The following is an 18,078-nucleotide window of genomic DNA, read 5'->3' as shown; positions in this document are numbered from 1 at the left end:
ATTTCACATAATCAATGCACAAACAATTCACTCATCCACGAACAGTCACGAGCGAATCACGAGGTAGGGGTATCCTGCAGAAAAGTGCATATTCAAGGTGGATCTAACTGTTCTCACCGGTCTGAGGCCCCCAAGGTGCCCCCATTATAGGGACCCAATTCCTCTCGTCGTAAGCCGATGGAAAGCTCCAACGCACTGTCGGACTCGAGTTCATGGTTATCACCTTGAGTGATGTTTTCCGACAACGGTCTACGGGCACCTATAGACCCATTCGACAACCGGCCGTACTAACATCCACTCCCTATGGCTTACCACTCATGCCCCCGGGTATAGAGGGAACTGTTGTGTGCAAAGGTTTGTGTGCAATTTATATTTCAAACAATTGCGGAAAATTAAACAAACAACAGTTATTAAAGCCAAATAAATAAAGCATGTTGTCATACAAACAAGGGGTAATAAAGTAATTTTAACTATTATTTGTTAAAAATAATCTGTCACTAAATGGGACTGACTCTCGAGGCTTCCCCAGCGGAGTCGCCATCTGTCGCCACCGGCCCGAAACGGGCTTTCGGCATTCGCGAAGGATGGTTGGACTCTTTTATTTTTTAAAAAATATGGATTGCTAGAATGACTTATTCTCAAACTGAGACCTCGTCAAACGAGCAATTTTATTAAAAGGCTCACCAATCCATGTTAATCCCAAGCGCGACCCTCCATGGATTAGCGGTTTTCATAAAAAGGAAGGGTTCATGGAGTCGCCACCAATGTTTTACTCAAAACATTGGAAAAAGAAGTTTAAGGCAATCGATTCAAAAATCGACTTCGGCCATGACAACCAGAGTCGGGTAAGGGAGTCGGTTACGCGTGGGGAAGGTGTTAGCACCCCACAGCGCCCCTTTCGGGTTCCCTATGACAGATTATTTCTAAAAATAATAGTGCGAAATTACTAAATTACCCCTATTTATTCTAAACAATTATAACTTAACTATCTACATGATGACAGTTAAATATACACACAGAAAGCGGTAAAAGAAGGGACTTTAAAGAGATAAACCTTTGAAGCGTGCTTTCTTATATATCTTGACAGAAATTGGGAAGCGTTTTGGCGTTCCCTCCCTCTACAAGACCGCTCGCTCCCTCCTATAAAATTTTAACTATGGAAATCCGGAGGATTTCCCTTCGACTAGGTTCGAGACTCAAGCAAATGGCTCGTGACTCAAGAACTTCGTCGGATCAACTCTCCGAGTGATTTCTAGGCAGAGCACTGCTCAAAAAAACCCAGAATACTCAAGAAGAGGGTTAAAACTCAGTCCAAAAGTGTAGAATGACGTCCAATTGACGTCATATTTATAGGGATGAGGCGCAATACGGCCTCTGGGGGTCAATACGGTCCGTATTGAAGTTTTGAACTACAATACGGCCGTATTGAAGTTCAAAAAACCTCAATACGGCCGTATTGAGTTCAGTGCAGCCGTATTGAAGTTCAGTGCAGCCGTATTGAGTTCAGTGCAGCCGTATTGAAGTTCAAAAACTTCAATACGGCCGTATTGAGTTCAGTGCGGCCGTATTGTAGTTTAAAATGTTCAATACGGCCGTACTGAACTTTTGGGAGGCCGTATTGGGCTTCATTCCCTCCACTTTCTTATTTTTTGCTACTCTAAGACCTCTAAACCTACAGATTGTCATCCTAGGGTCTTCCAGGGTCTTCCAGGAGTCCTTCCGGCTGACTTTCCTTTGGTCTTCGAGAGTCTTCAAGCTTTATTTCCGACCCGGACAATTTTAGGGGTCTACAGAGGGCAAAGGTTGCATGGTCTTATCATGCACCTAGATATAGCCAATCTAAACCAAAGATTCCATCCTTTGCCACCAAGTTGCATCTAAGGTTCATTTGCATTTCATTTGGAATGCATTTGCCTACTCCAAATGCAACCCTAGATGCCTCCCCTCCTATAAATACCCAACACCCCACACCTTGTAAATACTTTGGATATTGAATATAAAGAGAGCCTTTAGTGCCTTTATATCTTTCCTTAGTCACCCTTGGCTATTTTCGGCCAAAACCTACCATCTCCACCTTGAGAGAAACAACCCTAGAAGTGGCCTTCATCATCATGAAGTGAGCCAACCCTAGAGTACCATTCTCAAGCATTTCTTCAAACACCTTCTACCCAACCTTCATTTTCGTCCATTCCATCATCGTCCACCCTACAACCTTGGTCCACCTTTGAAGAACTTGATCCTTGGAGAAGGCGTCCTCCTCCTTGCTCATCATCTCAAGTTCATGCAAGTAAGGATGCCGTCAAGTGGTATCTAGAGCCTTGGTTCTTCAAGGGTAACAATCTCTTTATCTCTAAAAATATTCGGTCATGTCATGTCTTCCTTACATGTCTCCTATGTGTGCCTAAATGAATCATCTTAATTGCCATATTTTGATGATCCATAAATCTCTTCTCATGTGTTGATTCATACCATATGTTCTTTGTGAATCATCTTGGCATTTTAGGCTTTCTTATTTAGGTTCTTGCTTTTTTCTTTAAATTTTTGAGTTGCTGGAAATTTTGGGCTGCATGTTATACATTAATGTTTTTCTTTTTTTTAATCCATCCGGTTTTGTCATAAGCTTGTCTCTTTGAACTACCTTGAAAGAAATTCCAAGTTTTTTATGCTTAGCCTTTGAAATGAACAAAAAGTGACATGCATGCCACTTGTTTGATAAAATGGTCGTGAGTCCTTGATGTGCTTTAGAGAGTCAATCATGCATGCTAATTAGTTCTAGCATGTTCTACATCACTTAAAATATCATGTGTGATTAATTCCTTTACACATACTTACTTCAAATTTTCGGCCAATTTTTTGTGTATTCCTTGGTGAACTTGTATGCCTACATGATGTTTGATAATTTGAGTGTGAAATTGATTTCAATATGCCTATCTTTGCTGCTGGACGTGGGCTATTAAAAACTTAAGAAAAACACTCAAATTTTGTCTCATTGAGCTAGTGTAAGTTGCTAAAAGAATACTCCAAAAAGTTGCTAACAAAACCACCAAAAACAAGTGTAAAACCCAAGCAAAGGAATAGTATAAAATTCAAAAGAAAAAAGAGAAAAGTGGCTGGACTTTGAACAAAAAAAAAAAAGCCAAGACTTGGACAAGCCCAAAAAGAACAAAGAAACCAAAAACAAGAAAAAGGGAACCTTTGCTAGACTTGTGGAGTTTTGGACCAACTTTCATACCATAGCACTTGGAGTTAATTCTTGGACCATTGGACAATACTTAATGGCCGAATGAGACAATAAATCAAACATGTTAAGTGCATAATTTTTCTTTTAAGCCTACTTGCTAAATTCTATTCTAGTGTCATTCTAGGAATTACTCTTTTGTGTGCTTTCCTTTTATTAATGTGCCTTAATTTCAGTTTTTGAGTCTTTCTTCTACTCTTAAGTTTTTCTCATAAATTCCATTTGAGTTTAGCCTTTTCTTAATTGTGTCTTTTTAGTTTTTCTTTCTTGGCCTCTTGTACTCTTGGGTTGTGTTTTCTTCTTGATCTAGGTGGGGAAAACTTCTAAAACACTACACACTTTCTTGGTGGATTGAGTGGAGGGGTTGTCCGATTGGAGTTCAAGGAACTTTGGAGGATCACACCAATTCAAAGAGTGCAAACACCATTTCAAGACTAACATTGGATGTTCATTGTGAAGGGGCGGAGAATTGAAGACTTGGAGACTTCCTTTTTTTTTTCTTCTACTTATTTCTTTCTTGTTAAATTTCGGCCTCTTGTGTTTTTGGCCTTGGTTTCATTCATTTTTGGTTTGTAATTGGCCATTTTTAAACCTTTTCAATTTGGGGGTAGTTTCGTGTAGTTTGAAGGTGATTTGAAAACCTTCACCTAGGAAACCGACTAGCATATTTAAAGCTTTGGTAGTATATTTGCCTAGGACTTTACATTGTTTATTTGTTTCGTTTAGAAGGCTTCATTTGCCTACTAGGGGGGCGTGCACATCACACACCTTAGTATTGTGAAAATTGTTTTTGTGAAAAAAGTGTGAAAAGGCTTAGTGATTTTTACTTGAAAAGGCTTGGTTTTTAAGTGATTCTTAGTAGTCCACCTCCCTTGATAGTTTACTTTGTACACTTAGGCCTTTTCATACCTATCTTGCACCTTTAAAATCCTTTTTTGTGAAAACCCTTTTATCACTCACTCTTTGTGAAAACCTTTTTGGATCAAAGATGAGTGATCATTCTAGTGTCCATGGTCATAACTCTTGTAGTACTAGGTCTAGTGTTAGGGAAGAAATTAGGCAACTCAAAGAGTACCTAAGAAAAAAAGAAGCGGAAAATATAAAAAGAGAGGAAGAATTGAGAAGAAAAGAAAAAGAGTTTGAAAAAAATAATGAGGAAATAAAACAACTACTTGCAAAATTAGTTGAGAGGAGAGAAACTAGTGGATCCCAACCTAGGATTGTTCCAACTAGATCTCAAAAAGGCAAAGAAGTTAGAGTTCCTAGGAGTATGCATGAGCAAGAAAATACAACAAGAGAGGAGGAACTTAGAAGGAAAGAAAAAGAAAAGAAAATAGAAAAGAAAGAAAAAATAAAGAAAAGTATAGAGAAGGTTAAAGAGTGGCTAGAAAATGAAAAACAACAACCAATACTCTTAGAGAAGAGCAAGGAGGATAATGTTTCTTCCAAAGGGCTTATGCTTGAAGAGAGTCACTTTCCCATTGAAAATGATTTAAAAAGACTTTCTTCATTCATCAAGACCTTAACTCTTTCTCTCACGTTGCCACTAGTCATGAAGTGGAGATTCAAAAACAAATCCTTTTTAAAGAAAAAGAATCTCAACTTCAAGATTTAGTGAAGAAGAAGTGGACTTCACTTAGTCCCACTTCTTGTGCTACTTCCTTGGTGGTGCCCAAGGAAGATAAACCTTCTTTCTTTAAGACTCTTTCTACTTTAGTTTTCTTCATAAAGCACCCAACTTTTGGTTTGTATGGTTTGTTGGATACATCTCATGGTGTTGTATCTTCTATTTTTGATCTTGAAGGAAGTTCAAACTTATTTGAACTTAACTTGAATACTTTCCTACAAGACAAACTTAGATTATATGAGTTTCCTAGACTCCTCTTAACACCTTTTTCTCATATGTATCTAACAAATTATGCAATACAAAGTTGTTTAGGTAATTTTTTAGTTAAGTTTTTTTTATTTTCCAATACATACCTAGGTCATTACATTAGGCACTTCCAACAAGATATTTTAGTTTTTAGGACTAATACATTAGTGTGCTATAGTTTTAGTCTTTTTACCTTTTTAGGTTTTAGTTATACACCTAGACTTCACCGTGGGGAGGATCCTATCCTTAACATTAGAAAGTCTAGTCCTTTTAATTTAGACAATCTTTTTAGCATTTTTAGTAGAACTCCTCTTAGGATACACTTTCCATTTCTATCATATACTATTACCTCTAATGCTTATTTTTATGTTTTTGTTGGTCATGATGCCCACCATGAGGAACCTCTTGATTTGAGGTCAAATCCTTTTCAAGAGGAAGGGAATGATGGAATAACACTAAGGCCGAGAAGACCAAGAGGTGATATATTAAAGGAGGCAAGAGGAATGGGTTAGTGAGGCCACTTTTGGACCTTAGCTCCTAAGTTCTTTTTAATCATAGAATTTATTTTACTTGTATTTCCAATTTTACCCTTGTATTTTGGGGTGTTTAGGACTTAGAATTTATTTTCCCTTGTATTTCCCTTTTTACCCTTGTATTATGGGGTGCTCTAGATGATTAGGATTTTTAATTTTGGGCTAGGGTGTTAACTAGAAGGGTGACACATTTTTTTAGTGTTCATAGGATCTATTTTTGGTGTTAGAAAGGCTTAGGCCCAAGTGGAGGGCAAAGGTTGCATGGTCTTATCATGCACCTAGATATAGCCAATCTAAACCCAAAGATTCCATCCTTGGCCACCAAGTTGTATCTAGGGTTCATTTGCATTTCATTTGGAATGCATTTGCCTACTCCAAATGCAACCCTAGATGCCTCCCCTCCTATAAATACCCAACACCCCACACCTTGTAAATACTTTGGATATTGAATATAAAGAGAGCCTTTAGTGCCTTTATATCTTTCCTTAGTCACCCTTGGCTATTTTCGACCAAACCCTACCATCTCCACCTTGAGAGAAACAACCCTAGAAGTGGCATTCATCATCATGAAGTGAGCCAACCCTAGAGTACCATTCTCAAGCATTTCTTCAAACACCTTCTACCCAACCTTCATTTTCGTCCATTCCATCATCATCCACCCTAAAACCTTGGTCCACCTTTGAAGAACATGATCCTTGGAGAAGGCGTCCTCCTCCTTGCTCATCATCTCAAGTTCATGCAAGTAAGGATGCCATCAAGTGGTATCTAGAGCCTTGGTTCTTCAAGGGTAACAATCTCTTTATCTCTAAAAATATTCGGTCATGTCATGTCTTCCTTACATATCTCCTAAGTGTGCCTAAATGAATCATCTTAATTTCCATATTTTGATGATCCATAAATCTCTTCTCATGTGTTGATTCATACCATATGTTCTTTGTGAATCATCTTGGCATTTTAGGCTTTCTTATTTAGGTTCTTGCTTTTTTCTTTAAATTTTTGAGTTGCTGGAAATTTTGGGCTGCATGTTATACATTAATGTTTTTCTTTTTTTTAATCCATCCGGTTTTGTCAAAAGCTTGTCTCTTTGAACTACCTTCAAAGAAATTCCAAGTTTTTTATGCTTAGCCTTTGAAATGAACAAAAAGTGACATGCATGCCACTTGTTTGATAAAATGGCCGTGAGTCCTTGATGTGCTTTAGAGAGTCAATCATGCATGCTAATTAGTTCTAGCATGTTCTACATCACTTAAAATATCATGTGTGATTAATTCCTTTACACATACTTACTTCAAATTTTCGGCCAATTTTTTGTGTATTCCTTGGTGAACTTGTATGCCTACATGATGTTTGATAATTTGAGTGTGAAATTGATTTCAATATGCCTATCTTTGCTGCTGGACGTGGGCTATTAAAAACTTAAGAAAAACACTCAAATTTTGTCTCATTGAGCTAGTGTAAGTTGCTAAAAGAATACTCCAAAAAGTAGCTAAAAAAACCACCAAAAACAAGTGTAAAACCCAAGCAAAGGAATAGTATAAAATTCAAAAGAAAAAAGAGAAAAGTGGCTGGACTTTGAACAAAAAAAAAAAAGCCAAGACTTGGACAAGCCCAAAAAGAACAAAGAAACCAAAAACAAGAAAAAGGGAACCTTTGCTAGACTTGTGGAGTTTTGGACCAACTTTCATACCAAAGCACTTGGAGTTAATTCTTGGACCATTGGACAATACTTAATGGCCGAATGAGACAATAAATCAAACATGTTAAGTGCATAATTTTTCTTTTAAGCCTACTTGCTAAATTTTATTCTAGTGCCATTCTAGGAACGGACTCAAAAGTGAAACAACTTATCTCCTTGAAGAACCTTGCTCTTGATACCAAAAATGATGGAAAAAGTAGGGAGAAGTGATGAATTTTCTTCTCCTTAGCTCCTCCTAGCCACGGATCCTCTTTAAGGAGATAACACCGAATGAAATGGAGCTTGAATAACGAAGGAACACGGATGGATGAAGGCTCAAGCCTTGGATGGAAGCATCCAAGCTCAAAGATCAATGGAAGACTCACTTCAAAGAGAAGGAAGAAGATGAACTCCCTAGGTTTTTGAGGTGAATTCTCAAGAAGACTTTGAAAAGGAAATTCGGCTCTTGGCTCTCAAATTTCATATAAGGTTCAAAGTGAATACAAAAGGTGAAAGAATGGCTTAAGTATGCACAGAATTGTGACCCATAGGTGCCTAAACTAAAGCCTCACAAAATGGCGCCTAAAGTTTGAATTCAAATTTGAATTTTGAATTCAAACTTTGGTGCACATGTGTAAGTCCGAAAATTTAGGTACCAAGGTGCATTTAGGTGTGATTTGAGAGTCATTTAGGGTTAATTTGAGTGGCACATGTTCAGCCACCTATGGTGCTAAACATGTGACTCAAATGTAACTTAAATGACTTCCAAATTAAACCTAATTTAACCTAATTAGCATACTTTAGTATTCCTTGTATTTTCCTATTCTAATGACCTAATTACATTGGTCAAACAATTACAATGGAAAGGAAAAATTACAAGAATGAAAATGAGCCCAATATTGGGTACCAAAAGCCCAAAGGCCCATGAAGCCCAAAACTAGGCCCAACTAGCCTAAAACCTAAAATGCTACTCTATGTGGTCCAAAATACAAGACCAAAATATATGATACCTATACTAACATGATGTATACAAAACATATGAAAATAGCTATAACAAAATATGGCCCATGAAAAGTTCAACTTGGGCCTTCCCAAGCCCATCAGGCCCATTGGGCCCTGACTGGCCCAAACCTTCATGTCTAGCCAACTCCTCTTGGTTCTTTGAGTATGTCACCTCTTGCACTCCAAAGCATGATTCCATCAGTTTAGGACTTAGAATTTATTTTCCCTTGTATTTCCCTTTTTACCCTTGTATTATGGGGTGCTCTAGATGATTAGGTTTTTTAATTTTGGGCTAGGGTGTTAACTAGAAGGGTGACACATTTTTTTTGTGTTCATTGGATCTATTTTTGGTGTTAGAAAGGCTTAGGCCCAAGTGGAGGGCAAAGGTTGCATGGTCTTATCATGCACCTAGATATAGCCAATCTAAACCCAAAGATTCCATCCTTGGCCACCAAGTTGCATCTAGGGTTCATTTGCATTTCATTTGGAATGCATTTGCCTACTCCAAATGCAACCCTAGATGCCTCCCCTCCTATAAATACCCAACATCCCACACCTTGTAAATACTTTGGATATTGAATATAAAGAGAGCCTTTAGTGCCTTTATATCTTTCCTTAGTCACCCTTGGCTATTTTCGGCCAAACCCTACCATCTCCACCTTCAGAGAAACAACCCTAGAAGTGGCCTTCATCATCATGAAGTGAGTCAACCCTAGAGTACCATTCTCAAGCATTTCTTCAAACACCTTCTACCCAACCTTCATTTTCTTCCATTCCATCATCATCCACCCTAAAACCTTGGTCCACCTTTGAAGAACTTGATCCTTGGAGAAGGCGTTTTCCTCCTTGCTCATCATCTCAAGTTCATGCAAGTAAGGATGCCATCAGTTCACCCTACGTGTTTTACTTCCTCAATCCACTCTTTAGTAACCACCTTAGTGTGCAACTGCTCAAGAACCCTTCCGTAACCTTTCTCTACTCTTTTTCGGGCACTTCTTTGTTCTTTTCGACCAATTTTTATTCGACCATATCCCCGGTACGAACAAATAAGGCTCTTAATACGTTCTTGGTAAGTGTTTGATTTTTATCTTTCTTTCGAGTAGCTTCATAAATGTAGCTTTCGACTAGTATGGTTTTCGAGTAACCTTAACAAATTTATAGTAATTTCTTTAATTTTTTTCGTAAAAAATATTCCTGCAAAATTTCTTGCAAAAAAATTCGCAGGAAACTTTTCTGCGAATTTTCTTGTGATTTTTTTTTTCAGGAAACTTTCCTGCAAATATTTTTTTGCAGGAAAGTTTCCTGCGAATTTTTTTCGCAAGAAATTTCGCAGGAAAATTTCTTGCGAATTTTAAAATTCGCAAAAAAATATTATCCACGAAGGTATTACCTGCAGATAAAATTTTGCAGGAAAATTTGCAGGAACAACGTTTCCTGCGAATTTTTATGAAAAATTTGCAGAAAAAATCGCATGTAATAAGAGAAATTCTAGTAGTGAGATTTTAACTCCTGGAATTAGCATAGAGTTGGACACTCTAATCACAATTAAAAAAATACTATTGGTTTCAATTTTATTATTGTTATTTACATGTAATACTGATACATGCCATAAATTAATTGACGAGGGCATTATCTAGAGTATTCTTTCAATGTTTTAATTGAATGTGTCTTACTTGAAGATATGTATACGAACATTGTGAAAGATTTTTTTCAATAAGAATGATGGATCCACCCTATTGTCGCAATTCAGATGGAACCAACAATGCTTGCTTAAAGATAGCTAGGTGAGATTTTGTTTCTATGGAGAATTTAAATTAAATAATTTATTTATATAAAGAATTTAAAATTCTTTGAGATTAATGATTTGTTTGAATAAAGAATTTAAAATTTAAATAACTGTGAAATTTCTTAAGATAATAGAATTTTAAATTCTTCTAAAATAGTAAAAAATTAAAATATTTTATATTTTATTTTCTTATTTCACTTATATATTTTTATCTTATCTCTTGTCTTTTCATGTTTTTAATTATTAAATATTTAAAAATATTTTTAAAATAATTAAATATTATCTAATATTATTTTTTAAAATAATTAAATATTTAGAATTGACTAATATTTATTTTTATAAAATTTAATTTAAAAATGTCAACATATGAATATATCTTTAAAATTAATTTTACCATGGTAGAATTAAATTACCATATCCAAACTAATAATTTAAAATTTAAGAAATTTGAATTGACTTGTCCAAATAAAATATTTTAAGAATGATAAAAATTGAAATTAAAATAATTCAAATACTAAAAATTTTAAATTTTAAAAAATTTTAAAATTCTTCATTCAAACATACCATAAAGCTTGCACGGATTCATCTAACCACCAGTGTTATATTGATAGTATGTCAATATATAGTAGAAGGTATACAAATAAAAACTTTACGGAAAAGTGTAAAAAAAATATATATGATCTTATTTTCTTATTATGTGGATCCTTATCCAAATTTTGAAGAGGATAGCCAAAAATTTGTATAAACTTGATGATAACAGAACAAATTATATTCATATTGGTTCAAGTGTATCTAGTCTTTAGCATTGATAAATTCTTTTTATGATGTAAGTTGTATGTTGCTTATTTGGAGCAAGTAAGATTGTTTATTGTTAGACTTACATCATACATACAAAAAGGAGCAGGGTGAGAAATGAGGAAGAAATCACGAACATAGAAAAAAATTATGCACTTAGTGTTGGAACACTGATTTTGACGTTGGAGCATTGGAAATACCTCAAATAAGAGGTTAAAATAGAGATTCAACACTATAGTGGTTAAATGAGTGTTACAATGGTGAAAAACAGGGTCTGGTAGAGATCCAGTGTAGTAGCGACAATTACACACTACATCGATGGAGAAAAACTAGGCTGGTAGAAATCCAATGCTAAAACTACAAATTGAGCACTACAAAGGCGAGGGCAAATGACTGAATTTGGTCTTGGAATCTTCATGAAATTTTTAGCCCTAGATGTTAGCTTTCCAATGGATTTGGAATCATCTAAAAAGGTCAAGTTATGACCTTTATAGTGAGTAAAGGTCAAGTTATCAGCATTTAGGTAAACTATTGTGATTTTTGTGATTTTTAGTGTAGTAGATGATGGAATTAGAACTTGAAGTCTTCATAAGATTTGTAGATAACCTTTATAGATTTCTTATGAGCTCACGGATACATAAATTTTTATCCCGTATCCATATCCGATACGAATACGTTTTGATACGTTAGGGATATGTATCTCAACTATATCCATAATGATCTTGTTAAAAAAAGAAAAAAAATACTTTACAGATTTTTTGCTATACGAATCCATTGTTCAGAAATCAAGCATAAATAAGAAGAACACATAAATTTGAGACGAAGATCCTCGGATGCAATTCCAAACTTTTGTTTGCATTCCAAAGCCAGATCAGGATGTGTTGCAGCATTTGGGCACTAGATCGGATTTAGCAAATAGGCAAACACCAGTGACCCAGGTAAAGAAGTTCATCTCTTTTTCTCCATTATTCTTCCCGTAAGGTTTCTGATACCTTGAAAGAGCATGCACAGTGAGAGGGGGAACCTGTGAAAGCTATTTTTGGGAAAAGTGTTTGATTTTGAGCATTGTGCACCCTGCACCCATTTCTCTCTAAGTCTCCGGTCTCGACTTTGGGGAAAGTTTTTTGGCTTTTTTTTGTTTGCTTTTTGGTTGTTGCGTGTAAATATAATCAACACTCAAGTGTGCAATGTGCACTGTCCATTGTGTTGTTTTTTCCTTTTGTACATATACACATGGCTGAAAAGAATTTATGATTTAATATTTTAATTAAATTTAAATGTAAAAAATTTTAATCACTCAATGAGATTCCTTCATTTAATTTTATGATTTATTTAAAAATGTAAAAGGTTTTAGGCTGTTAGCATAAAATTATTAATTTTATGATGAGTTTATGGACAATTATTCCAACAACTATACATGTTTGAAAAACTTAACCCCAAGGTGTACTGGATCCTTGATTCCTACTTTTAATCACTCACCAGTTTTTTTACATTTAATTTTATGCTTTATTTAAAAAGTTTTTAATTTTTTGTAAAACTGTAAATTAGTAATAATTAGAATTTTTTAATTCTTTTTTAGCATCTCTAAAATGTATTAAAAAAATAATTTTTAATTTCTAGTTTTTAAACTAACAAAATTTCAATCTCACATACATGTTTTTTTTAAAATTTCAATTATCTTTCTTAATTTTAATTTTTAATATATACTAATTTAGATGAAATTATAATATTAAAATAATTTAAATACTTAAATACTCAATATTTATATAATTCTTTATATTAATATAAAATTATAAATAAAAATATTTGATAATATTTAATTTATTATTTTAATATTTTCAAGTTATAATGTCTTTTGTGAAGTTACTTAATATTTTATAATTTATATTTTTATGATTTAGAGTGATTAAAATTTTTAAGTTGTATAATTTATTTAACAATTAACAATTTAACATATATACTTGTTTTTTTTTTTTTTGCAAATACTTTTGGTTCTAATTCTAATATCAATTCTAAAATTCCAAGTAAGTTCATTTATGTTGATGTTGTACAAGATAATCATGCTCCTCTTTGATGTTATGTTAGCATATTAGATAAGAGTTCAAAAGGGGGAGGAAATAAGAGTTGGTCTTGTAATTTTTGTCAAAAGATTTATAAAGTTCTTATTCGAGAGTTAAAGCTCATTTGTTGAGGATTTATGGAACTGGAATTTCTGTGTGAGCAAGTGTAAATGATTAATATTTGGTTGAATTGAAATCAATTGTGGAATTGGCTGAAAATAAAGTGAAACCTAAGCATGTCCCATTGCCTACAAAAAAAATGCATCAGAGTTCTTTATTGAAAAAGAGAAAAGCTGGTCCTTTGGAGGAAACATTTAATTTATAAAATAGAGATAATCTCAAAGCTCTCATTGCTAGAATGTTTTATTCTTCTGGATTTCTCTTCAACCATGACAGAAATCCCTATTATGTGAATTCTTATTCATTTGCTGCAAATCACATGCTTAATGGTTTTCTCCCTCCTGGATACAATGCCTTGAGGACAACTCTCTTACAACAAGAGAAGGAACAAGTTGAGAGGTTGCTTAAATCTATTAAATCAACAAGGAATGCAAAAGGTGTTAGCATAGTATCTGATGGATGGACAGATGTCCAAAGAAGGCCTTTAATTCATTTTATGGCTACAATTGAAGGGGGTCCAATATTTTTAAAAGCTATTAATGTTTCTGATGAGATTAAAAATAAACATTATATGCTGATAAGATGATAGAAGTTATAAAAGAAGTAGGAGAACAAAATGTTGTTCAAATTATAATAGATAATGCTTCTGTATGCAAAGGTGCTGGAATGATTGTTGAAATTTCTTTTCCTAAAATTTTTTGGACTCCTTGTGTTGTTCACACATTGAACCTTGCATTGAAGAATATATGTGCTGCCAAAAACGCTGAAAGGAATGTGGTAGCTTATGCTGCATGTAATTGGATTACTCAAGTTGTCGATGATGTTTCTTTTGTTAGGAACTTTATCATTAATCACTCAATGAGATTGGCAATTTTTAATCACTTTTCACCTTTAAAATTGCTTGTTATAGTTGAAACACGCTTTGCATCTATTCTAGTGATGTTAAAGAGATTTAAACTTTTGAAAGGTTCTTTACAACCAATGGTTATTAGTGAAGAATGGAACTCTTATAGAGAAGATGATGTGGGTAAGGCCCAAGCTGCAAAAGAATTTATTTTGAATGATGCGTGGTGGGACAAAATTACATATATTCTTAATTTCACTGAGCCTATTTATAGTATGCTTAGGGCTTGTGCACAGATAGTCCCACACTTCATTTGGTCTATGAGATGTGGGATAGTATGATAGAAAAAGTAAAGACGTCTATATATAGATATGAAGGAAAAGAGTTAAATGATACATCAACATTTTATGAAGTTGTTTATTCTATACTAATTGATAGGTGGACTAAGAGCTGCACACCTCTCCACTGGATGGCTCACTCTTTGAATCCTAGGTAAAATTAGCCTATTAAATATTTATTTGTTTTTATTATTTATTTATAAATAATTTGATAGTTACTAAATTTTTTTATCTATTAACTTTTTTTATTTATTCACAGGTACTATAGTGATTAGTGGCTTCAAGAGCACTACTACAAGATGCATATTCTACATCGGTTCTCTAAAGGCATCTACATCGGTTCTAAAACCGATGTAGAATTGAGTGACGTAGAAAATGTATACATTTTTACATCGGTTCTGAAAAACCGATGTAGATTTAAGCATAAATCTACATCGGTTTTCTTGAGAACTGATGTAGATTGCATTTTTTTTATAAAAAAAATCATGATTATTTTTGTGAGAATACTCTATTTATCAAGGATCCAGTATTTGATCTCACAAAAATCCTTCAAACCAGTAACAAGTAAATCAGTCCAAAGACATGAACCAAATGAGGGTAAGCAACATAGCAAGCAATTTGATACTAGAAAATAGACTTTGATAGAAACTACAAAAAGAGAGACAGACTGACAAACAGAAAAGTAGCTTATAGCTAAAAGTTCAAAATAAATGCAAAGCAAAAGTCAAAATAAATTTTAAGAGTGTCCCGCAGAGATTTATCATAATAACAAAAGTGAATATCAAACAAGCATTAGTCACAAGAAACATTTCTATTAGAAAGATTACCTTCCTACAAGTTAACATCGGATTATCAGAATAAAAAGGTGGATATCCCACCAACATTTCGTACATAATAGCTCCGAGTGACCACCTGGGAATTTTGTAACAATCATTGCATTAAAAATAAAATATGTAACCCTGATCTTATATATTCACATACTCCACATAAATTAAGAAAAATCCAATATGTTTTCAGAACATTTGAAAGGGAAATGATGATAATAATAATAATAATAATAATAATAATAAAGGAAAACACCCCAAATTGCATCCCAAGAATGGAAGTAAGAAATTTGAATGCCAAACTGTGTTGAAACTTGAAAATTATTGAAAGGATCACTATAAATGAATGAAAAGATAAATTGGATCCTATGATATACATACACTATGGCAAAGACAAATTGATATTTGATAATATGCCAACATTCACACGCATAAAACTCACTAATCACATAACATCGCATAACCTTTCTTTAAAAGAACTTCTGGAGCAATATAATCTGGTGTACCAACTGTGGAATAATAACCTTTCTTTAAAAGAACTTCTGGAGCAATATAATCTGGTGTACCAACTGTGGAATAAGCCTGCAATGATTATACATTTAAAAATTACAAGCACACACAAGATGTAAAAGAACACTATCTTAAACACATGAGGAACACTATCCATACAAATAACCTCAATAGTTAAATGCAGTCATTTATGTTTTTTATTTTTATTTTGGGTTGGGTGGGTGGAGAGGGGTTTGACATGTACAATTTATTATTATATGACTTTAAACACTTCACCACATATAAGGAAAACACCGCATCAAGTTTTACAATTGTCTGTACAATCATAACAAATAAAATTAAGTCAGAACATAATAGCACTATAGTAGTGAACTTACAAGTGTCCTCCTGTTCATTTGCCAATGTAGCAGTTGTTCTTGTTGTGAGCGTTTGGGAGTTGTGTGCTCTTCATTTTGTGTAGATCCATTCACATTCTAACCCACAGAAAAATCCTTTTCTTCAAGTGTACTACAATCTAATGGTTTACAAAGTCCAAAATCTAACAATTTCAAGTGTCCATATCTATCAAGTAATAAGTTGTCTAGCTTGATATCCCTGTAACACAAAATATTGAATAGACAAACTTATACTATATAACTAATTAACTTTTCTTTAGTTTAAAATATAAACACATACATATACATGCAACTTCATACATCAAACAGACTCAAAGTTATAACAGATAAGCTTCATAATTATAAAAAATATTTTGGAAATTAGCTCATAATAAGCTTCACAAACATAACAGATATTCTGGAAATTAGCTCAAAGTTATATCAGACTCAATTAGAAGCTAACCCTACAAAAAGAATTTAAATGTATTGGGTATAACTAAGGAAATAGGACTACTCTGAAAGTAAATGAACATATAAATACCTATGTATATAATTGTGTTTATGTATAGATTCGATGGCCAGAATTGTTTCTCCTACATAAAATCTGGCTTCATCTTTAGTCAAGGTATCCTTTGTCATAAGTAGAGTCATCATATCCCCACCCGGTAGGTACTCCATAATAAGATAGAAATATTCATCATTCTGAAAAGAATAATAAAGTTTGACAATGTAATTGTTGTCAACCTCTACAAGGAGATTCCTTTCAACTTTAACATGCTCAACCTGAAAAAATTAACAAATGGGATTAAGTATGATGGCCTTATTCACCATACGCACTTAAACTACTAATAACCAGAATAAAAAAATTTAGCCAGATCAATGTTGTAAACCTGGCCTCTACGAAGCATCTCTGATTTTTTAAGCTTCTTCATTGCATATACATGACCGCTTGTCTTCTCCCTACAGACTCTGACCTGGAACAAATTCAAATTTCAGGGAAAACGCAAGGGGTCAGGATCAGTTGGATAGTTCTGTTACACATTTTACACACATAATCTAAAAATGAATCTGTGGTTCACAAAAGAGGTTTTTAGCATATACAATCTTCAAACTATAATTACGTTTTTTTTTTTCAAATAGAAATCAGTCTTTCTATATGTTCATGAGTCTCCTCAGCACAGCAGAGTTAGATGTAGTTGGAGTTAGATTATGAAAAATGAGAGGAGAAAAGAATCGTTCTTCATTTACATGTTGTAATCCCATTCCAACAAAGTAGCAAGGTTATATTGCAAGAGAATGGAAGAGATATTTATTAATAAAATGGTGTAAAATCTTCTCGTCGGACCAATGCTCAGGCATAAACCGTTTCGTGGCCCTGTTTGTGGTCCCTTTCCTCTCCTTCCACTTTATCGCCTCCAACAACCAAATGAACTTGCGCTTCATCGCCGCTGACATGCTTCAAAAGATCATCGTGCTAGTGGTCCTCACGATCTGGAGCAACGTGAGCAAGAGAGGGTGCCTGGAGTGGACGCCGATTGAAACACACCACAACAACAAGCTCCAGAATCAGACAACAGGCACCAAACAGCTCGTTTAAACAACGATATTAAGAATGAAAAAAAAAAGTGAAGCAGAAAAGAACAATTTCCTTTTGGAATTGAAACCCTACATTACAGATCAGGAAGCGGAAGTGGTTCGGCGGCACTCACCAATGGTAAGGTTTAGCCGATTCCTGGTGAAGGAAGAGGAAGAAAAGAAGTGGTAGGGTTTAGAGTTTATTTGCGAACTCGTAACCTAATAGGCAATAAATAATAAATAAATAAAGTCGAGCGAAGCACGATGAAGAGTGAAAAGGGGAGTTTCTCGATGCATCGATAGATCTAAAAGACTTACGAGATGAGGGGAAGGCAGATGGTGAAGCACCACCGCCGCCACCCTAAAGGTACTGTGCTTCCAGTGGAGATGAGTGCGTGCGAAAGTTTGCAGAGGCGCTAAAGGTACTGTACAGCGCGCGGGGAAAGGAGAGAAATTGCTCAACTATTCTACATCGATTAAACGGAAACCCGATGTAGAATACTTCATTTTTACATTGGTTTTATGAAGAAC

General features: G+C 34.4%; 1 protein-coding gene across 1 annotated transcript; it reads right to left on the bottom strand.

The window, feature by feature from the left end:
- Positions 1–14,772: 14,772 nt before the first annotated feature.
- LOC109794047 (uncharacterized) lies at positions 14,773–17,415 on the bottom strand. The gene is made up of 7 exons (XM_083073535.1): positions 17,386–17,415; positions 16,863–16,946; positions 16,514–16,755; positions 16,081–16,192; positions 15,543–15,670; positions 15,092–15,176; positions 14,773–14,931 (listed from the first exon to the last, which is right to left on the bottom strand). The coding sequence occupies exons 1-7, from the start codon at positions 17,413–17,415 to the stop codon at positions 14,773–14,775; spliced, it is 840 nt and encodes a 279-aa protein (XP_082929661.1).
- Between the last annotated feature and the right edge of the window lie 663 nt (positions 17,416–18,078).

Source organism: Cajanus cajan, chromosome 4 (genome assembly GCF_000230855.2).
Source record: "Cajanus cajan strain Asha chromosome 4, NIPB_CcT2T_4, whole genome shotgun sequence".
NCBI classification, from domain to species: Eukaryota; Viridiplantae; Streptophyta; class Magnoliopsida; order Fabales; family Fabaceae; genus Cajanus; species Cajanus cajan.
The sequence above is the reverse complement of the archived record's forward strand: the minus strand, read 5'-3'. Positions and strand labels throughout refer to the sequence as shown.

What these genes read in the sequence shown, in the direction of transcription:
- LOC109794047 (XM_083073535.1), bottom strand. Translation starts at nt 17,415, where the DNA reads ATGAAGCGCAAGTTCATTTGGTTGTTGGAG. An exon ending in AGATGCTTCGTAGAGGCCAG is followed by an intron (nt 16,756 to 16,862) that starts GTTTACAACATT and finishes TAATTTTTTCAG; the next exon opens with GTTGAGCATGTTAAAGTTGA. An exon ending in CGATGTTAACTTGTAGGAAG is followed by an intron (nt 14,932 to 15,091) that starts GTAATCTTTCTA and finishes TCTGTTTGTCAG; the next exon opens with TCTGTCTCTCTTTTTGTAGT.